General features: G+C 40.2%; 1 protein-coding gene across 2 annotated transcripts in view; it reads right to left on the bottom strand.

Moving 5' to 3' along the window:
- Nucleotides 1–405: 405 nt before the first annotated feature.
- The window catches only part of pknox2 (pbx/knotted 1 homeobox 2), a 278,934-nt gene continuing 255,812 nt past the window's right edge, over nt 406–23,527 (bottom strand). For both annotated transcript variants that reach the window (XM_037979124.1, XM_017437059.2), the window contains 5 exons: nt 21,747–21,844; nt 13,716–13,835; nt 12,749–12,825; nt 2,928–3,106; nt 406–898 (listed from right to left, as the gene is read on the bottom strand). In XM_037979124.1, coding sequence (XP_037835052.1) covers nt 666–898; nt 2,928–3,106; nt 12,749–12,825; nt 13,716–13,835; nt 21,747–21,844 — 707 coding nt within the window. In that variant the 3' untranslated portion in view covers nt 406–665. The remainder of the gene's footprint in view (nt 899–2,927; nt 3,107–12,748; nt 12,826–13,715; nt 13,836–21,746; nt 21,845–23,527) is intronic.

Here is a 23,527-nt window from a genome sequence, read left to right as displayed (position 1 = left end):
GTAGACTTCAACTCCAAAGAAAATTTGTGGAGGGAGTTGAAAGTCCATGTTGCCCAGCAACAGCCCCAAAACATCACTGCTCTAGAGAAGATCTGCATGGAGGAATGGGCCAAAATACCAGTGACAGTTTGTGCAAACCTGGTGAAGATTTACAGGAAATAATTGACCTCTGTCATTGCCAACAAAGGTTGTCACAAAGTATTAAGTTGAACTTTTGTTATCTACCAAATACTTACGTATTTTCCACCATAACTTACAAATAAATTCTTTGAAAATCCTACAATGTGATTTCTTGGATTTTTTTCCCTCATTTTGTTTCTCATAGTTAAAATTTACAGACCTGTCTCATCTTTCTAAGTAGGAGAACTTGCACAATCAGTGGCTGACTAACTACTTTTTTGCCCCACAAAAATTTCCTACCCTCCAAATATTTTAACAGCTTGCTGCATGAAAAACAGATCATGATAAAATGCAACAATAGGAATTCTTTTTTTGCATTCCTTTTTGTCCTTTAGAATCACTGTGGTTTTTTTCCCAGGCTCCACAGAAGAGTCTCTTTTGAAAAGCTTTTTTATTCTTAAACTGTCAGGAGTCAGTGATGTGAAATGGGTCGTATTAAGCTGACAACCCAGGACAAAGCTCACATAGCCCCTCTTCCTGTTAAACTACTCCAGTTCCTCTCCAGCCTCCATGTTTAGAGTTCTCGCTCCTCCTCCTCTGCTGAACAGTTGCCTTCCACTGTCATTTTCCTCCTCCCCTTCCTCTTCCTCCTCATCTTCCTCCATTCCTTCATCCTCTTCATCGTCTTCCTCAGTGCTGTCCATGGAGTCATCAGCTGACAGCACGGCCTGCTGCATGGCCAGGGTGGCTGAGTCTGAGGACATTGACTGAAGGCCATCTGGGAAACAGAACAATGGTGTTAGTGAGTGAGAACTTGTTTTTGCATATGTGACTCACAGCATAGAGACTAAAGGAGTTAAAATAAAGAAATAAAGCAGAAGTAATATTGGACAGAGTGGTTTCCTTTGTCACTTGCTCTGTCTGTACCGGCCTGAAGTGCAGAGTTGTAGATCTTCTGTGGAGAAATGACGAAGCTGTAGCCATTTTAGTCTGACTGAGTTATAGCCATTTCTGTTGTCGCTAATGTTGATTAGCTGTGACAGCCATTTTCAATTGGTCTGACATCAAAAGTTAATTACTTCTTGAAAGTTTCATTAAAACTCATCCAATGGTTGATGAGATATTTAGCTAAAATTGAGACAGACGTCACTTCAAAAGGTTAATGGCAAAACTTTTAACTAAATTTTTGTGCATTCTGCTAGTGCTCAGAATATGTGTTGAGAATGAGTCTCAGCTACTACTAGACCACATTTTAGTTCAATATAAAATGAGTTATAGTAATGTTTGTTTTTTAAAGTACAGTTGGCTGTGGCAGTCATCTTGAATCAAGTTTAGTCCAAAAGGTAGTGATGGGAATGGCAGTTCTCTTGAGTGCACTGAATCCTTAGCATCAGTTCATTAAAATGATTTGTTCAAAGGATTCGTTCACTGAATACTTCAGTTCACACAGTTTATTCATGCAGTGCATGAGTGAATGACAGCACCACTTCCAGCAAAGTACTACGCAAACGAATCTCTGTTTCTGCGCATGCACGAATCAGCAGTTCCTTTACTGAATGAATCCCTCCCCTGCCCTCTCTGACAGACTCCTCTCTCTGTGTAGTCAAAGTTAGCAAGTGACACAACACTACAGCAGCAAGCAACACGTTCACTAAACATAAACAAGAGTCCTCTTTTCTTGTATTATTGTTACGATTTAAGGACATAGAGCATCTAGGAAAGATGGAAATAAAAATTGCGGAGTTTATCAATTAATGCAAAAAAAGGAGGTGAGATTAAAAACAAATAAATACAAAATAAATTAAAACAGATTCAAACTTACTTATATCAAAAAAGTTTAGATAGAAAAGTACAAATAAATTGCAAATCAGCATTATAATATTGATAATAATGATGATAATACCATGATACTAATGATAATAATAGCAGCAGAGGCACAGAGGGGATAATATTATGTATCTGTACATATATACGATTGTTGTGATTTTCTTGCCTGCCCCCCACCACTGCCTTGATACTGCAGCTAGCCCTGCATTGAGTCTCACTCGCTCTTCTTCTGTCTCCTCTCCTCTCATTACTTTATGTGTACCTCAGTCTGATAAGATAATGAAGACAGGGCATGTGTGCATTTTTTTAATGAAGCTTGACTCAACATTAGCAGTTAGTTTGGATAAACAGATGCCATTGCCAAAAGCCTGAGAGCAAATCGCCATGAGGAGGAAACGGTTAGAAGCCCTCAGGGCAGAGTCAGACTGTGTTTCCTCCACTCAGTGATACATGGAGTTTATTGGCAGTGAATGAATCTCAAGTCACATTGGCTCAGGTGTCAACAGTCCCTCCCTGTCCACACAGTGCTTGCCACTGTGTCGTTTAGATTCACGTCACAGAATGAGTCACAGAACGCAGAAGTTCCTCTCCTGCTCGCGCTGAGTTTAACTGAACTAAGTAAGGAACAAATTAGTGAATAAAGTAAATCAGTTCAGTTCATTCACTCAGATTCATTCGTTTGAAATCATGAATGACACAAACATACCAAAAGGTAATCAGTTGTAACTGTACATCCAATGTAACCTTTCTGAGAGTTTAATTCAAATTTGCCCAGTGCAAAATTTGTCCATAAGATGCTTTTTTTTTTTTTTTTACAATCTAATAATAAACAAAAACAATGTCAATAGTGCCATCTAGTGACTGATATTTAAACAGACAAGATCAAAGATGACTTGTTCAGTGTTCATTAATATTTTCTGGGATCTGGGATGAAACTTGGGAATGTGTGTGTGTTTGTGTGTGTGTGTCTGTTGGCCTACTTTCTGAGTTGTTTACTGTTTGAGATCTGTGTGTCTGCAGTACTCCAGCCACGATGGAGTCAGGCCAGAAACGTTGGGTTGGACGATGCTGGGATTTCATTTTTTTTGCTTTAGGAACTGGATCTGGATTACTGGCATCCAACATCGGCTGGAGAATACGCCGACGAGCATTGATGAACCTTTAAATATTAGACAGGGACAAAGGATGAAAAAAGTGACAACTATGTGAAAATGTAATGAAAGACAGAACGTTTAAAATCAAGCATGTGAAAATTGGAAAAAGAAAAGCCAAATGTGCAAATGCATAAACACTGAAACACCCTTATTATCGTTCTGTTAAAAATGTCTGTATTTCATTGCACAGCTTTGAAATAAAACATGCAAATTAAGCACAAAAACATGCATCTTTATCTTGGTATGATTTTTGGTTATGGTACATTGTAAAACATAGTCAAAATCTGCAATAACCTGCAAGTAAAAAATAATTGAGAGCAATGGCATTTGGGCAAAAGGCATGAAAAAAATAAGTCTTCCTTGGAGCTCTATAGCTCAGACAAACTTTACAGCAGAAACATCATTTAAATTTTAAATTTGTCATAAAAAAATTGGACTTGACATGTCTGAAATGGCATTTTGACATCTTTTACAGTTTTTACTCAATGACAGTTTATGTTTTGGGTCAGTATTACTATAACATGTCTTTGATTTCCTCATGAAAGTCACCCAATCATCATAAATATATTACAGAACAATGCAAATCTGATGTTTTAGTATAAGTGGCCAAACATTTCCACATATACGTATCAGTGCAATGACAAGTCTCTTGAAATGCCTCCCTCATTTCATACAATTTTCTTTGATTGATATATAAAATTTTGGCATGTCCCACATGCTGCACTGTTAACTTTGCTGAATGCAAAAACTGGTTAAAATACACGGCATTAAAATACCTTTAATGCATTTCCTTATTTATTCTTCATATATTCTTTAATAAAACCAATAACTCTAAATATTAATTATATTCTATTTTATAATAATAAACATTTTGTTCATGTACCTGAAATTGCTGTCCACTTCATCATTATGGTGTAACTGCCCCATTAAGAAACTGCCTGATGCATTTTGTGACATCACCAACACCCTGTCATCAATCTACCCATGACATGGTGGACATTTTGAGGTTTTCACAATATTCTGAGAACTTTCCTCATATTTCAACCTTTTTTACACATATACACTAGAACCATAAATGCTTTACTGTACTGCAGTAGAAGTTTGCAATGCTGACTTTGTTGGTGATTTGTATCAGCACAGCTTTTGATTGTGATTATAATTTGATATTTCACAAACTAACACCCTCACAAACATTTTCTATGTAAATAAATACATTTTTATATTGGGGCAGCTTGCCCCAGAGGGTAGGGTTATCGTCCTCCAATGGGAGGTTTGATCCACCAGTCTTTGCAGCATGCCAAAGTATCCTTGGGCAAGACGATTTCAGTTCAAATAAATTCAGTTTATTTATATACCACCAAGTCACAAGAAAAGTTATCTCAGAGCACTGTACAAACACATTTACATACATCATAAAAGCCAATTAGTAAAAGTGGCTTTTAGCTAGGGAAGCCAGCAGATTGTGTTGAATCTTCACTTCATCACATTTTCCCTTCCTGAGCAGCCCAGTGGCAAAAGTGGAAAGGAAAAACTCCCTTTTAACAGAAACCTCCAGCAGAACAAGGCTCAGGACAAGCGGCTGGGGTTTGAGAAGACAGCAAAGAGATACAGAAAAACACAGAAATATTGGTCCAGGTGTAGTTTCTAGTGGAAGAAAGACATGAGAAACAAGAAAACCACATTTTATAATATATATAAAATACATATAAACAATATAAATAAATAATTACAAATACAAACATGGAGTATAACAAGTACATTCAAAAAGGAAAGTCTTAAGCCTAGTCTAAAATCGTATTGTTCCACATTTTCCTAACAGAACACTTTGCTCTTTTGTGGTTCTGAGAGTTTCAAATCGTAGAATGGGAGGCAGAACTTTAATTTATCAGGCTCCTCTCTTGTAATAACAAATTCCAGTTTCCATGCTTGCCAACCGTCCCGCATCACCCTGTGCGGGACAGCCAAAAGTCCCGCATTTGGCCCTCACACGCCACACTTTGTATGTGTATGTCTCATGCCAAAAACAAAATACACGCACACCGCCTTTTTGTCACTTTAACACTATATTTAGCGAGTTTTCAGATTCCTCTAGCATTTTTTAAAGCGACTAGCGACAAATCTAGTGAGTTTGGCGGCTAAATGTGAGAAAGCACTCATTCTGCAGCGTACCGTAAGCCCCGCCCACTTCCCCAAGCACTGACAGCTGTCAATCTCACAGCAGAGAGGAGACCCGCTCCACTCTGTGTCCACAGTGGCTCCTGCGCGCCCCCTCGAGCACGCACGGAAGCGCGATTGTTTTCGTGTGAATCGTCTTGTCATCTGATGACAGAGAGCTAAAGATGGAGAGGCAGAAAGATAAAGATGTAGGCATGAAAGAAAGCTTTTCAAAGTGGTTGAAAGACAGCAGGAAGTTCTGACTGAGCATCAAGAGGAGGCCTGGAAATGTTCAGGTTAGCTAAAGCTACTAATTACTAATAAATAACAAGTTCCAGCTGTTTACTGATCAGTATTTACAATATAACAGCTGAGAGGATGGAGAGAAAGATCAAAACTAGAGAGCCCTGATCTTAAGCAACTATGATATGTGTTTAATTCAAATGAATTGATCAGAATTCAGGAATTTCATGTTGAATCTATGATGTTTGTGTGTATTTCTGGGATGTTTTTTGCATGATGTTTTAAAGACATGATCAGCTGATGAATAGATAAGCTGTGTCTGATAAAACCTTTTATATACAACTGTATATATTTGGGCAGACAGACTTAAACACAGATAATGTAATGCTTAAAATGTGAATGTTTGTGTGTGTGCGGTTGGGGGGAGGGGGAGTGAAGGGGAGGAGGGGAGGGGTTCACGCTATGTTGTCCCACATTGACATTCCTAAATGTTGCCAAGTATGCAGGTCACCGCCAACTCCAAAAAGCAGAAAGCCTGTTATCAAAAATCCAATTGTGTACACATCTTCGACACCCCCGACTGACAGTATCAACAGACACACAATCCTCCCCTCCTGCCAGGAGTCCATTTTTGTATCTGAAGAAAAATGTTCTGTCTGGACAATAGGGTTCCCCCAAACCCTGTCTTCTCGTTGAGAAAATTTGATCAATGGCGTTGAGAGACCAGCTGACCAAATCCATAATTCACAAATTTTGGAAGATATGCAAAGAGAGGCTCCAAAGGAAAAGACAGACAGAGCTGAAGCAGGGCAGAGAGGGGAGGGTATGGGAGACAGAGAAAAAAGTGTCCTCCTCCACCGAGAGCAGAAACAGAAAGTCTTGAAGACATGTGTAACCCAGTAAAGAAAACATTTCTTTTTTTTTCTCTCCTTTTATTGACACTAATGCACTCATGCTCTTTTATATTGAAAAGAGAAAGTGTGATCCTTCTTTTTAACTTTTTTTCCGGTATCAGAATATGCTGCACTTTTGAAAAGGAAGGAGGCAGGCTGTAGACACGCCTTGCTAAACTGTATGGTCATCTTGGTGAGTTTTAATGCAAAAAAGCATTCTAAACAAGTAACTGCACTTTCTAGTGTTAGGATTTGGCTTTTTGTATTCAGTGTGTTGTCTTTGTGTTTCAGTTTGAGTTTATTGTTTATTTTATTCAGTTATGTTGTTAGTTTGGTTCTTGTTCTTTCTGTCTTTGTCTCTTGTGTCTGTGTGTGTTTCATCTATCTCTCCCCAGTTTGTCATCTGTTTACCTGCCACGCCCATCTCCACCTGCCAGTAATTACGATCACTCACCTGTGCCCACTTACCTCATTATCCTCTGTGTTTAAAACCCGGTCACTTTCTCCACTGCTCCGTCGGATCATTGTTCATTTGTCCTTGTACTATGTTCCAGATCTGTGTCCTTAGTATCTTGTTCCGTCCGTTCCTGTGTTCCGCTCTGAGCACTTGGATTAAGTTTATGTTTTTGTTTCGCTGCCTTAAACTTTCTGTTTAAATGTGGTTTTACCAAATAAGATTTAAGTTTACAATAATATAAGCAATCACTTTGAGTTCTTTTTGTACATTGTTTTCTTGTTAAATGCCATGTTGTGGTATTAAATGTATCTTTTTTATAGTTTATCAGGAGGAAGCTTACAATACACATGTAATGATGCACCCATTAGCTCAGAGAGGGTTTTACTGATATAAATGGGAGCTAGAAAGAATACATACTCCTTGTTAAAGTGATACATTGTATTTCATGTCATGCTCTCTGGTGCAGCCCTTCCAAACAACCCATACGTGTTCAGTCCTTTTGTCATAATTGTTTTGTCCTAACCTTTGATCTGCTAAATGAGGCCTGTACAGTCTGACCGGATTTCATTTTTATTTTTATTTTTTTGTCAAAAATGGATCACTCTCTTACTTTTTTTTCAGTGGACAGTTCTTCTTCTGACTTTCTGGGGATTAGCGGTATTGTTTTTCATTTGTGACACCTAGTGCCTAGGAGAAGAACCGCAGCAATGCTGACATAAACAGGAGCAAACTAAAAGTGGTCTCCATTATGATTCCTTTTTTGAGAGGAGGGAGGGAGAGGAGGGGGTGTGGGGGGATACCATATCATACCATGAAGTATACCAGTCAAATATACTGTTGTAAAATAAAAAGACAGTTAAACATTAATTACTGTAAACCAGTTTTAGAAACGTGTCAAACGTATTTCTCTCTCCATATTGTTTTTAAAACATTTGAAATTATTTCTTCATCTTTTTTTAATTCATTATGGTGCTTGGTTCTGCTTCTGGGCCAGATGTCTTACAACACTTTTATTCTCTGCTTTTTAAAAATATTGTAACTCTTTCTCTGTCTAGGCATTTTAACTTAAGGCAAGGGTGACTCTCATTAAAGTTGGAAAGGTTTATTGAATAGCTGTTGTAGGCCAGAGCCATACAGAGACAAATCTCCCACCATTGTGAACTGTCATGACATCCAACTCCAGAGCTGCTGTAAGAAATGTATAACTACAGAAATGCCCCTGGAACAGTCTAACTACAGAACACATTACAATATAAAACCATATAAGCATACAAGTCACTAATTATGTGGCACGCATCCATACACAATAACAAAGGACAATAATAAAGTCCAAAAACATTTACATCACCACCACAAGGAAAAAGGGGCACGTGCTTACTTTCAGTGTTGCAATAGAAATGTGTAAACAAAAACTCAAATTAGCCTAACTATAGTATTCATAAATATTTATGTGTTCACGCTGCAGAAAAAAAGCTACTTATATTTATTCTAGAAGAAGAAAAACAACATGAAGAACTAGCAAAGAAAATGGATGTTTTGGGGATTCAAACCGTAGTCTTCTAATTGAAAGACAGGTGGTGTCACTATTCGGCCAATGACATAGTCTTTTTTTTTTCAACACTATCTACTGAAGCCATTCCTTATCCACAGCTCCAGTCCTCAGGCAGACATTCAATTACTTCTGAGTTACAGAAGAAACACGTCTTATCTTTTTTTTCGCAGTAAATGTAACGCAGTTTGTGCGGTTAGCTAATGTTTAAGCAGTAGGGCTGGGTGTTCACACAAGATTAAATTGTGAGATGATGAAAATACAGTCTTAATCCAAATGTTTAATTTTATTGAGAAGTGGAAATATATAAAATGTGTGACATGTCATTTGTTGATGGTGAACTTTTGCAAAATAACTAGTCACTGGAAGCAACTCATTTAAGCAGCAGCAGAAAAGTAAAACATTAAAAGGAAATTAGTGTAGGTTCGAGAAATGGAACCCAGGTCTCCAAGATGAAAAGCAGGACCTCTGACCTATGTACTAACACAGGGGCTTTGGAGGATGGGCTTTCTAAAATGTCATGTGATGGACCATACAACTATTAGAATGATGACGGGAGGAACATAATGTTTTGTAAATGTTTTGTTTTGCCTAAATAAATGGTGGGTTTGAATTCTGTTTGTTATATTGCCTAAAAGTATACTTTGTGCAGTGATTTATTTGGGGGGACAATCTCTGTTTTTCCAAAATTGGGGGGTCCAGACCCCCCACATCCACCTGGGATTTGTGCCCTTAATGGAGACCAACTAATATCATAGAAAGAAAAAGTTAACTTGTGCTTTAATATTTATATTGTAAGCAATACATTTTGCTGCTAACTGTTGAGATACTAATATGGTTAAACATATTTGTTGCCAGTAGGTTTACTAATTATTCAGCAGGCCTCATTTTTGCATTTTTGTTTAAATGTGAGTCAGGTTTTATGAAATTGTATTGTAATTTTTAAACCAGACATGTTTGTGACTGGTCTTTTTTATTAGGTAGTGAAAATATTTCCATAATAATAACTGAATAATTTGTTTTGTTGTAATGCATTGCATGGAATCTCAGTCTATTGAATGAAACTAAAGCTAAACTTTGTGAGGATCTGGTTTCTGTCTCCGCCCTGCTGGCTGTTCCGGTAACTCTCTTCCTCAGCTGTGGCTGATTTCCCGTGATGAGCAGCACCAGTATTTAAGGCTTCACTCGGGTTCAGATCTTCGCTGGAGCATTGCGCCTTTTGGGTAGAGACTACAGCCCCTTGGTTATCTGACTAACGTCTCCACCAAGTAACTTATGTCTCGTGTTGTTTACTGTGTCTCAGGTTGCATCACGTTTTGGATCTGGTCTCTCGTTCTCGGACTCTGCCTGAAGGAACTTACCTGCCACTGGAGCTCTGGATCTCCTCTCCTCACCTGGACTGCCTCCTCCTCTTTCCTCGTCGCCTCCACGCTCCTCAACGCTCCTGAAACAGTAAGACAGAAGAACATTGATTTACCAATTCCTAACTCCTCAAGCAGTTCAAGACCTGAGACTCACCTTGTGCCTCCTCGCCCATTTCAGATCCTCCTGACGATAACCTGGATGTACATTTCATATTCACCTGTAAATAAAATCACTTACCTTTTAAGTCTGCCTCAGACCTGTTTTATTTACTTTTAATTTTTATTATACTTTGTAAAATAAATAATCACAACATATCATTCATACAAAACAAAATTGGAATTAATACCAGAGCATTTTTGGCCAAAAACACCTGTATTTCAAACTCTTAAAACAACAAAGGAGACGAGAAACGAAGTAAAACATTTGATTATATAGCCGTAAGATGTGTAAAATTATGTTGAACAAGTGGCATTACCATGTGTAAATGCCCAGGTGCTCAATTAGCTAAGCCAAAACTAGCAAAGTAATTTTATCTAGAACCCTATCTCAGTCAACTAAGTCCAGTTTTATGCTATGTAGAAGCTAATCTTACTCCAACACACACGTATCCTAAAATAATCTGGCATTAATGGTCACTGTAAGAGTTCCCTGCCTCATGGGAGGACCTTGAAATCTTTTTTTTAATTTTTGCTTTTAAAAAGATTTGTAGGTGTAATAACTTGAGAATAAAAAGAGAAACGTTTTGATACCAGATTCTTAACATTTGGACCAAAATTACCCAGGATAGCACTTTTCAAGCCAAAGATGTCATTCACTTGGAAGATATTACCTTTTGAAATACTATTAAATAAACATTTTTGATTTGCAATGTCAAAAATGGGGTAAAACCTCCAATATTCAAAGAGCCATTTCTCAAAAACCATTAGAAAGATGAGGATGGTGAATACAAGAGCAAGAACCAAATATGTTGTCTTGTCTGATGACAGAGTGAAACTTAAAGTACACTACAGTAGGTACTGTCCTGTTAGCCCAAATACATGGCTATAATGAACACTCTTCAGGCCCAATATTTAGAGAGGGGCTGGAGGGAACAATTTTCATCAGATTGTTGAAAGCAAATCTTGGTAAATGATTTACGCATACAAATATTGATCTTTTAAAACAATATTCCTGTGAGGATCTGGGTTTTGGTTCCGCCCTCTGGGCGGCGCCACTAATTATTGTTCCACAGGTGTTCCTCATACCACTGATGAGACCAGCCAGGATTTAAGCAGCAGGCGGTGATCAGACCTTCGCTGGAGCATCGAACCTACTGGGTTAGATTCTCCGCTTCAGCGTCTAACCTGAACTCTAGCTCCTAGTGTTAACCATGTTCTTTGTTGTTGCCTGTGTCCTAGGTTTTTCTTGCCACGCCACGATTACGGATACTAAGGATCACTTACCTGGAACCACGCTGCTACTTACCTTGCTGGATCTAATTCGTCACTCCTGGAACACCTGGAATTCTCTCCTCCTCTCATCGGCGCTGCATTCACCCTCTGGATCTGTAAGCAAACAAAGAGACATTATAACCACTTCCTTGTTGCCGTGTGGATCAAGACCTGTACCCGAGACTCACCTAGCTCTCCTTCTCTTGCAGACCACTCCGGACACCGCCCACTGTATATAGTCTCACCCTGTAAATAAATTCACTTACCTTTACTTCCGTCTCCGTGTTTTGGTCTTGGTTTCGCTCTTCTGGACAGTACCTCCCGAGTTATGACAATTCCTACTACTCACTTTTAAGTTTACTTTAAGTATATTGTGGATCCTTTTCTGCAACTTTTGACTTTTAGTACTGTTGACAGAAAAAAAGTTAAAAGAAAGAAAGAAAAAACAAAATTTTGGGGGTATAATCATTTTTTTTTACCTGCTTTGTTTAAGGCATTGTTATTGTTCATCAGCCTTGTATGTTCATTGAAGTAATATAGTATATGAATGTTTTGCTATAGTTGAGAAAATAGCATTTCCAGCACACGGTTATCATGTTTGGGGTTGTAGGTCAGATTAGAGGTGGATCTATGACATCATTGTTCTCAAAAGATTGTGTTTAGGCTGTCCACAGAAAAATGCAAGGCTGGTGTTAGAAGATTTTTCCACTATGTGACCCAGTTTCAAAAAATACAATTTAAAAGCTCCTAAAACACAATTTCTGTGTAGACTTAAGGCTGAATCAGTAAAACTTTTATGTATTCATACAAACCGTTCCTATGTAGATGGGCCTCAGTCAGTTGGTGTGTGTAACTGTGGCTTGTACTGTAAAAGCACAATGAGTGGTCAACAATAGAATGATCGAATGAGTGGTCAGCCCTTAGAAACTACACCTGAACCAGCCTTTCTGTGTTTGTCTGGGTCTCTTTTCTGTCCTCAAACCCAGCTGGTCAAGACAAATGACTGCCATCGTGAGCCTGGTTCTGCTAGAGGTTTCTTCCTGTTTCAAGAAGTTGTTCCTTTCCGCTGTTGGTAATGTGCTTGTTCAGTATGGGAGATTGTGATGAAGTGAAGATAACTTTTACTAATTGTTTTTTATGATGTATGTGAATGTTTGTGTACAGTGCTCTAAGATGTCTTGTTGTGAATTGGCACTATATAAACAAACTAAATTGAACTGAAGTAGGCTAGAAAAATCACAAGATAAATCTGTCCACAAGTCTGGTGATATCTATCACTCAATAATTGTGGACTGTTGTGATGGACAGTGATCAGTCTAGGTGCGCAGAATTCCTTTGCTATGTAAAAGAATGTCCAAGAAGAAAAAAAAAATTGTCTAATCTGTACTTGTTATAAATGACCAGCAGGTGGTGACACAATGTTATCAATGCAAAGGCCTCCTCACTCATGTGAGCACTAAAGTAAGATGAACATGTGGATTTCCACTCTACATATGGAAATTTAGTCTTTAGCACACATGCTTTTCTCTTTCACAGTTAGATTTTCAGCATCTTACCAGTTGTTCACTTGCAAAAGGGTAAGACTTGTTTGTGCAGCAATCTGTCTCTTCTCATCTTCTGTTGGGTACGGATGCTGAAACAAGGAAGAGGCACCATCTCAGCTTTTTATTGCAGTTTCAAGTTATGATAAACAGCATTAATCTGAAACTCTTTGATAGGTGGTGACTTATGTTAGAAATAAAGGCCTAGAATTTCTTGAAGGAATCCATATCACCCACTGTCTTTCATGTCAGTTTATATTCAGGATTCATCAATCTGTCATAGCTACGTTTTGTAAAATGTGTTTGTGATTGGGGTATGTGTTGAGGATGACTTTAAGCTACTAATGCATAAACTTTACATCATTTCGAATTATATATATTTTACACTAAATTTGAGTAATTTACAACCACTTGTGCGCTGGCAAAGGTCAATAAGCCATCTTGAATTTGACTGACTCCAAAGGTTTTAATGATCTAATGATTGCTTTGTGAAAGTTTAATTAAAATCCATCCAGTGGTCCAAGAGATATTTTGCAAACAGACAAACAGGGTTGATGTCAACAGCTGAAAAAAGCACGGTGTTGTGCTTGTAGTATGTGACCGAATTTTGATTTAACATCTGTAAAACTGGTTATAACTTCTAACCATTTTTGTGCTTAACAAGGTTGCTCAGATGTGGCAGCCATCTTGGATATTGACTCCACAAGGTAATCAGTGATAGATGTACACCCAAGGATTACCTCATGACAGTTTCATCAAAAATTGTGATCTGGTTCATGTAATATTTTGTAAATAGGCAAAACTCACACAGACACAGTGAAAAACATTATCGGCGCTTCACCTTTGGCAGCAGGCAATAAAAATTAATTGTGTCTGTCCTCTGTTTTATGCCTAATCCCTGTTCTTTACACATCATTCTCTCCATCTTCCGATTCCCTCATATTTTTCATGCAATCATTTCAAACCTGTCTTCCAACCTCACCATGAGATGCTGAAAGAGCCAGGAGCGCATGATGTTTGTGGCATGTTTGGGCAGGACCCCCCTCTTATTCTTGGACTTCTTGTCTTCACTGTCCAACAAAGACGACAAGTCCATGTTTACCTTTATATTAAAGACATTAAAAAGCAAGAGGAAAGAAAAGAGAGAAAGAACGCTTAGGCTCAGTTATTGTTGCCACGGAAACAAAAAGACTACCAATTTCTTCTCTTTTTTGAAGCAAGGGCAGAAACATCTTCTGATGTGTCACCATAGCAACTGAAACTGACTAATGATACTTAAATTAAGAAAAAAAAGGCTGCTGAGTGTCTTCTATGAGGAGGACTGAGGGTCAGGCATAAAGTTTTAATTTCCCTGCATGGCTCTGAAGCTGTGTTTTGCTTTGCTTTGTTTATCTGTGTTCACCTAAGCCTCTCAGACAGACTTTAGTTTTTGAAACATGCACTCTAAGCAATGATTTCTGTTGGACTATTCGGTCTTCAGCAACTTCCTGGTGAACTTATAGATTAGGGTTGCATGCCAACTTTCAAACACTGGCAAAACAAATACAGACTGGAAGGTAATAATTTTTTGTCTAACATTTAGATGTAAGATGCCCTTTCTACTGTGTGTGATATCATCAAGAAAAATACAACTGAACATTTACCAGACAAACATGTTTGAAGAGTTACAAAAAAAGTAAACAGGACTCAGTTTTGTTACCTTTTGCTTTTAGCTAGCCTTTTTCTACTTTTAGCTATCATTTTGTTAGTTCTAGCTTTTGGCTAGCATTTTACTTATTTTGTCTTTTAGCCAGTATTCTGGTCTTTCTAGCTTTCCTTTTGTCATACCGGTAATGTAATTTTAAACCCAGAGCCGTGTTGGCAGAGACCGAGAGGACTCGGATACCATATGTTAAGTAACAGTGCTTTATTTTGTGGCAGGTGAACAGCAGTGCTGGAATGAAAGGAGGACATGTGGGTAAACAGCTAGGGCGGTGTGAGAAATAATTGAATTCTTCTCCTTACAGCACGGTCCCGGTGATGGGCACTGAGAGAAGGGAGGATTCCAGTCCAGGAGGAGACGGCTGAGAGAGAGTGGCAGGTCGGAGCAGAGCACGTTGTGGTGGCGTAGATAGTCCAGAGGCTTGTTTGGTCTGACTGAGATTATTGGGTTCTTCACAGAGGCAGGAGCAAAGACAGACTGATAATTCTTCCAATAGTTATGCAATAATCCACCGTTGAACTCTGGCAGGACTGGATCTTAAATACCCACCAGGTGGGGATCAGCAATCATCAGGCACAGGTGTGGGTAATTAGCTCCGCCTCTTGCTGTACAAAACATGCAATCCTCACACCTTTAGCTTTTAGCTAAAGTTCTGCTTCTTTAATCTTTTAGATTGACTTTCGTTCCTTTTAGCTTCTAGCTAGGTTTTGCTTCTTTGGTTTTCACTTAGTAGTCTGTTTCAATTAGGAAGTGTTCTGCATTTTTATCTTTAAGCTAGTGTTTTGTTTCTTGTAGCTTTTCAATTAGTGTTCTGTTTCTTTTAGTTTTTAGATAGTGTTTTCCCTTTTTCAGTTTTCAGCTAGAGTTCTGTTTTTATATTGCTTCCAGCTAGTGGTCTGCTTAATTCAGCTTTAACAATGTAGTTTTAGCTTCTTTAGCAAATTTTAGTTGTCATTCAGCACTCAACATCTATGCTGTATTTTCACAAAACATGCAATTTCTCTAGGTTTTTTTTATGTGTTGGTTTCTTTGTTTTAATATTAGACCAATAAAAGCTTAACAACAAACTTTTTTGTAACTTTAATTACCAAAGTATATTACACACAGTTAACCAACTGTGTTCTTCAGTCGTGCCAGCCATGCACAATGCTGTACAGCAAGTTAATGACCCGGAGTTTGATAATAAACAAGGGAACAATGGCCACAGGAGTTCCAGGTGTAATCACGACTTTAGAATTGTAAGAGACTTAACAATTTTGGTATCTGATATGGAGACAGTGTGGACGTTCAAGAGATGGTCATGTGTACACTTCTCATAAACCTGAAAAAAAGACTTACAGTAACACTTGTAGGGTGGCAGCTGCGAACTCCTTCTCAAGGCACTTTCAGGCTATTGACACTCTGTTTACTTCTTATAATGCAAATAAGTGGTAGAAGAAAGGAGGGTCCATTGGATAGTCGAACCTCAGATTCAGGAAGAGTTTTCATCCTGGTCGTGGAACACTATACCAGCTCTATACCCTCAGCAGGGTCCTAGAGGGTGCGTGGGAGTTCGCCCAACCAGTCGAATGTGTTTTGTGGACTTGGAGAAGGCATTCAACCGTGTCCCTCGGGGAACCCTGTAGGGCACAGTTGTCAAACTCCATTCCTCGGGAGCTGCTGTTCTGCATGTTTTAGATGTGTTCTTGCTTTAAAACACCTGGTTTAAATGGATGGCTTGTTGCCATGCTCCTGGAGGACTTGATGATTTGGTGAGGAGGTAATCAAACCATTAGAATCAGGTGTGTTGGAGCAGAAATACCTAAAAGCTCCAGGACAGCGGCCCTTGAGGCCTGGAGTTTGACACCCTTGCTGTAGGGGATATTCCATGAGTATGGGGTACCAGGCACTTTGATACTGGCTGTTAAGTCCCTATATGACTGGTGTCAGAGCTTGGTCCATATTACCGGCAGTAAGTTGGGCTTGTTTCTGGTGAGAGTTGGACTCCGCCAAGGTTGCCCTTTGTCACATGTTCATGATGTTTATGGACAGAATTTCTAGGCACAGCCAAGGTGTTGAGGGGATCCGTTTTGGTGGCCTTAGGATCATGTCTCTGCTTTTTGCAGATGATGTGGTCCTATTGGCTTCATCAGGCCGTGATCTACAGCTTTCGCTGGAGCGGTTCGCAGCCGAGTGTGAAGCAGCCGGGATGAGGATCAGTGCCTCCAAATCCGAGGCCATGGTCTTAAGCCGGAAAAGGGTAGAGTGCCTTCTCCGGGTCGGGAAGGATGTCCTGCCCCAAGTGGAGGAGTTTAAGTATCTCGGGGTCTTGTTCACCAATGAGGAAAATGGAGCGGGAGATCGACAGGCGGATTGGTGCAGCGTCTGCAGTGAAGCGGGCGCTGTACCGGTCTGTCGTGGTGAAGAGAGAGCTGAGTCAAAAAGCGAAGCTCTTGATTTACCGGTCGCTCTATGTTCCTACCCTCATCTATGGTCACGAGCTTTGGGTAGTGACCGAAAGAACAAGATCACGAAAACAAGCGGCTGAAATGAGTTTCCTCCGCAGGGTGTCTGGGCTCTCCCTTAGAGATAGGGTGAGAAGGTCGATCATCCGGGAGGGACTCAGAGTAGAGCCGCTGCTTTTCCACGTCGAGAGGAGCCAGTTGAGGTGGCTCGGGCATCTGGTAAGGATGCCTCCTGGACGCCTCCCTGGTGAGATGTTCAGGGCACGTCCCACCAGGAGGAGGCCCAGAGGAAGACCCAGGACACGCTGGAGGAACTATGTTTCTCGGCCGGCCTGGGAACGCCTTGGGATTCCCCCAGAGGAGCTGGCCCAAGTGGATGGGGAGAGGGAAGTCTGGGTCTCCCTGCTTAGGCTGCTACCCCCGCGACCCGACCCCGGATAAGCAGAAAAAGATGGATGAATAGATACTACAACTGAAGTTGCAACCCTCATGAAAGCAATGAAAAAAGGCTGATGCCCTGGAGGGAACTCAAGGGATTGGGACTGATCAGCTGTGTAGCCTTAAGAAAACCACTAATCAGTGAGGCTAACAGGACAAAATGGCTTCAATTTGCTAGGGAGCATAAAAATTGGACTCTGGAGCAATGGAAGAAGGTCATGTGGTCTGATGAGTCCAGATTTACCCTGTTCCAGAGTGATGGGTGCATCAGGGTAAGAAGAGAGGCAGGTGAAGTGTTGCACCCATCATGCCTAGAGTACAAGCCTGTGGGGGCAGTGCTATGATCTGGGGTTGCTGCAGTTTGTCAGGTTGAGGTTCAGCAACAGTATGTGTTCAAAGAATGAGGTCAGCTGACTACCTGAATATACTGAATGACTAGGTTATTTCATGGTCCAAGGTCCAGTAGAACCAGCACTGTGGTTCTTCCACAGTCTGTATTTATGTGGACATCATTGAACACTTTGACAAGGGCAGTCTCAGTGCCGTGGTGAGCACGGAAACCAGACTGAAGGATATTGAAGTGGTTGGTCGTGTTTAAGAAGCTATTTAACTGTTGAAATACAGCTTTTTCAGTAATTTTGCTGATGAATGGAAGGTTGGAGATTGGCCTGTAATTCTGCAATAGGGATTTATCTAGATTGTTCTTTTTTTTAACAGAGGTTTGATAACTGCTGTTTTTAGAACCTGGGGGAAAACACCTGATGAGAGAGATGAGTTTACTATTTGAATCAAGTCAGATGCAGTGACAGGAAGAACTTTCTTAAAGAAGGTTGTAGGAAGGATATCAAGACAGCAGGAGGATGAGCTTAATTGATTTATAATTTCTTCTAAGCTTTTATGGGTGAGTTGGTGAAATACAGCCATTTTCTCTGCATTTGATATGTTTGGCATCGTGGCATCAGGATTGGGTTTGGTGTGGATGAGCAGATTAACCTTCTAATTTTTGTAATTTTCTCTGTGAAAAAGTTGGCAAACTCTTTGCAGGCCCTATAAGATGATCTTGGGTTTATTGCCTTCTTATCTCCTGTCCTTTAATGTTAAGAAGTCAACAAGAGGTTACTTTCTGTGCTCTAATGATTTACCTAATGAGGGCGGCGGAGGCTCGGGAGGTAGGGGGTTGTGTAACCAGTGGGTTTGAACCGCCGCTCTGTCCATCTCAAGCATTGTGTCTTTGGGCAAAACATTTCACCTGCCTGGCCTACTGGCAGTGGTCAGAGGGCCCAGTGGCACTGACTGAAGCAGCCTCTCTTCTTTCAGTCTGCCCCAGGGCATCTGTGGCTACAGTGTAGCTTAACCCCAATTTTTTTCCCCTTCAGTGTGTGAATGTGTGTATGAATGGGTGGATGACTGATTGTAGTGTAAAGTGCTTTGGAGTTCTGAGACTTGATAAAGTTCTATACATGTGGAGGTCATTTATCATTTAACATCCGTACAGAGTATGGCAAAAAAAAAATTGATTCCAGTTTGCTGATCGTTCAGACAAGAATCAACTGCAGAAAGTCTTGAAGTTGAAGGACTTGGTCTCTTTAAATGTTTTTTTAAAGCCATTCCTAATGATTTTGTGAATTAGACATCTGTTTGTAAATGTTTGAACTGGTATGGGTTTTTTTTAGCTTTTTTTAGGTTTTTCTTTTTCTTTTCTCTTTTCTTTAATTCCTAGTATTTACTTTGGTGTATTTTAATTGTGCTCTGATAACTGTAGTTGTTATGTTTTGAAACATTTGTGTTAATGCAATTCTTGGTCAGCTCTCTATTGGAAAAGAGATTTTTAATCTCAACGAGATCTGGATGAATGGAAGTTGTGGGTTGCAACTGAAAAACTCATCCGGGACTGCTGTATTCTGTTGATCACGGAGACGTGGTTAAATCCAATCATACCGGACACGGCTATCGAGCTAGTAGACTTTGTAGCACACCGACAAGACTGGTCAGAGGTTGTCTATGCATTTATGTAAATAACAGCTGGTGCACAAACTCCACAGTAGTTGCTAGTCATTGCTCCTTTGACGTGGAGTTCATCACAATTAAATGCAGACCCTGATACCTCCCCTGTGAGATAAACGCCATTCTACTTACTGCTGTGTACATAGCACCGATGCTAACGCTAGCTCGGCCCTGGAGCTTCTGTACAATACCATCAGCAACAATCAGAACAAGTATCCTGTGGCTGCTCACATTGTTTCTGGGGACTTTACCCATGCTGATCTGAAAGTAGTCATCCCTAAATTCCATCAACATGTATAGTGTACAACCAGGTGTGATAAAACACTGAATAAGCTGACAGGCCTATAGAGTTAAAGCTCTAGCACATCTTGGCCAGTCTGATCACTTGTCCCTGCTTCTGATCCCTGCTTACACCCCCCTCTGGAAACGTGTTCCCATCACAACCCAGACTGTCTCTATCTGGCCAGAGGATGCCTCTCACCAATTACAGGACTGCTTCCAGAGAACTGACTGGGAGGTTTTTGCAAACCAGGACCTGGAGAACTACACCTCAACAGTCTTGGATTACATCAGGTTCTGCACGGTCAATTTCACCAGGAATAGACGCATGAGGATCTATCCTACTAGAAAGCCGTGGATGACTGAGGAGATCCAAGGCCTATTGAAAGCCAGGAACATTGCTTTCAGGTCAGGGGACAAAGCACTCTACAGTTCTGCTAGAGCCAATCTGAAAAGAGGCATCTGCCAGACCAAGGCATCATACATAGGGATAATTGAGGACCAGCTCAGGAGTAACAACACCAGGCAGGTGTGGCAGGGTGTCCAACACATCACCAGCCACAGAGCCAGCAACCACCAATGCATGGAGGGAACTGCTTCCCTGGCAGGGGAGATGAACATCTTTTTTGCCCGCTGTGAGGTGACACCAAAGAGAGCTCCATCACAGTCGCCAGTCTACAGCAGCCGTGCTTTCACAGTAGAGGAGTGTGAGGTGAGGCGGGTGTTGAGGAAGGTGAACCCAAGGAAGGCTACGGGACCCAAAGGTGTCTCAGGCCACTGTCCCTCCCTGCTTGAAGACCTCTACTATTGTGCCACTGCTGAAAAAAACTAACACCGACACCCTGAATGACTACCACCCAGTGGCACTCACACTGGTCATCATGAAGTGCTTCGAGATACTGGTGAGTCACATCCTAGCTTGCCTGCCGAGCTGGTCCCTTTTCAGTTTGCCTACAAAGCAAAGAGGTCCACAGAAGATCCTTCCTTCCACTTGGAGCAGCAGGGGAGCTACGTCAGAATGCTCTTTGTAGACTTCAGCTCTGCGTTTAATATCATCCTCCCCCATAGTCTGGTGTTCAAGCTGGCAAACCTTGGCAAACCTCATGACTGTGTCTCCAATCACCCTTTCATCATTAGTGGAACCTCTATGAAGAGGGTCCCAGGGTTCAGGTTTCTGGGCATGGAGTTGGAGGACAATCTATCCTGGAGCACCAACACCAAGGAGCTGCTGAAGAAGGCGCAGCAGAGACTGTACTTTCTGAGAATTATCAAGATGAACTGTCTCCCTCAAGACCTGCTGCTGGCCTTTTATCACTAGTAAAAAAAATGGTAAAATGGCTTGCACTTATATAGCGCTTTATCTAGTCCAAGGACCCCAAAGCGCTTTACACTACAATCATTCACCCATTCATCCACACATTCACACTGATGGCGGTAAGCTACATTGTAGCCACAGCTGCCCTGTGGCGGGCTGACAGAGGTGACTGCTCTATAGAGACAGTGCTGATGTACGGTCTGTGTGTCTGGTACAGGAGCAGCACAACCTCGGACAAGAAGGCGCTCCACAGAATTGTTAGGGCAGCAGAGAAAACAATAGGCCGCACCCTTCTCACCCTGGAACAGATTTACACCTCCAGGTGCTGCAAGAAAGCTATGGACATTTCGAACGACTCGTCACACCCTGGTCATTGCCTCTTTCAGCTCTTGCCATCAGGTAAGAGATATAGAGCAATGAAAACCAGGACAAACCACATAAAAAACAGTTTCTACCCAATGACAATCATGCCACTAAAAACAAAGATGTAAGAATTTTTGTTCTTGTCACCCATCCACCCCCTGTAGAAATGTAAATTCTGGAAATGCACAAATATACATATTCATTATGTACACATATACATACTTATTTATGATGTGCAATATTTTACAGTATTTGCAATATTTACAAGAATAATTCTTTTTTTTTACTGTGCTTTTTTAACTTGAGTCAAGCACAATTTTAGTTTTGTTGTGATCTGTAAGATTATAATGACAAATTTATTTTATCTTATCTACCTGGCTAAATAAAGGTTAATAAAAATAAATAAATAAAACAGGGTGGTGAGATAATGGGGAGTTGGCAGAGGCACTGCCATTTTTATTGTATTACCTGTGAGTTCTGGATCTGGATGGTTCCTGGAGGTAGTACCTGTGTTAACACTTGCCCCTGTGATGTCAGCATGGCAACAGGTTGGTATAAGGTCCCACCTGAGGAGATAATTTGCCACTGTGAGTATCAAGTGGCCACAGCAGCTACTGGAAGTCACATCATGCACCATTATCAGAAGCTTACTAATTGCTTGTCTGTCTTGCGATCAAAAGCACAACAAACAAAAAAGTTAGTAATTAAATTTACTGATGTCCTCTAACCCTGACAAAAGAAAGAGAAGGTGCAGGGTCCTTGTTTAATTTTCCTTGATCAACACCCTCTTATCACAGTCTGTTTGAGCCCCACAGAGTGTAGTGATCAAAGGCAATAGCACTAACTATGGGTTATAAGGAGTTTCCACAATACAAGATTAACATTTCAGTGGACCAGCCTAATATTACAACAACCGAGCACTCAAGTGAACCAGACTTAAAGGTTATAGCTAAAATCAAAGACATGTTAATGACACTGATTGTTTTTTGTTATAAGCTGATTTGTATCTGATCATTGGAATTACAAAGCAGAAGTATGGAAAACACTTAAACTGATTTCACATTATTGTAAACCAAATAGCCAGAAACACCAAGGCTCGGTGGGCATTGAAAGCGCATCACGTAACGCCATGTAGAGGGTACATGTTATAGGATGGAGAAGTTATGAATCATTAACAGTTCATAAATTATAAACCATGGGCCACGGTTATCTAGGATTTATATGTTTATCAGTCTCAAAAGGTTACCCTAAACAATGAGTTCTTCCCATTGGAGTAAGATCATATTTATATCAAAACACGCACACACACACACACACAAGTCTTGCACTGTTTGTGACGTTTATTGGAACAAACAAATATAGCATGAGTTATGGCAGGTTATGAGAACTATTGGAATGTTTAAGAGCAGCTGACAGAGAAAATCAGTAATATTGCAAAAAACATGGAAAGTGACATCTCATGGATTTTAATGAAACTGGGTGTGTGAATAGTACTTGGCTAGTGTAAATCTTTCCCAAAATATTTTGTCATATTATTAAGTGGTTGCCATGGTATCCAGCCGTGTGTTTTGGGGCCAAATGGACCTAAACGGTGACTTCATATTCAATAGATATTAAGAAAAATTGTGTATTTTCTTATATGTGTAAAAAAATTTAATTGACCTTTTTGAAAATGCCCCAATAAAGGGGGTGAAACATTTACTGCCACGTGTTGTCATAACAACAGCGTATGCACCGGGAGTTTCAACCATAGAAACAACTTTCAATTGACTTGAAGTATTATCTTAAGTATATTTAGTAATTTATACTGAATTGATTGCTTCATATAGTTGATTTACAACCGTTTTTCATGTAACAGTTATTGTGGTTGCATAAGAACAACAAGAGCTACAATGTGGAATACGTTTTTTCTCGAGACCAGTTGTCATGATTGATTAGAATTTTCTTGTTTCAGAATCAGATTCATTTGGACTAAAGTATCTGTGGACTCGGCACAATGAGCTGCTCATTTGCCGTGATCCCAGGACTTTTTCCACCCATCGAGTGTGGCAGCAGTTCAACAGAATCTGAAACTGTTTTGCCACTGAACGATTGCAAACGCAATGTTCACAGTCATCTGCAATCCACCCATACAATTGTTTATACATATATTCCTGTTTTGTAAACCAAGAACTGCAGCATGGTGACTTGCTCTTGACTTTGTCATTGTGAACTGCAGTCATCTTGTACGTGCAAGTGTCCATATTTCA

Source organism: Kryptolebias marmoratus, linkage group LG13 (genome assembly GCF_001649575.2).
Source record: "Kryptolebias marmoratus isolate JLee-2015 linkage group LG13, ASM164957v2, whole genome shotgun sequence".
Taxonomy (NCBI): Eukaryota; Metazoa; Chordata; class Actinopteri; order Cyprinodontiformes; family Rivulidae; genus Kryptolebias; species Kryptolebias marmoratus.
The sequence above is the reverse complement of the archived record's forward strand: the minus strand, read 5'-3'. Positions and strand labels throughout refer to the sequence as shown.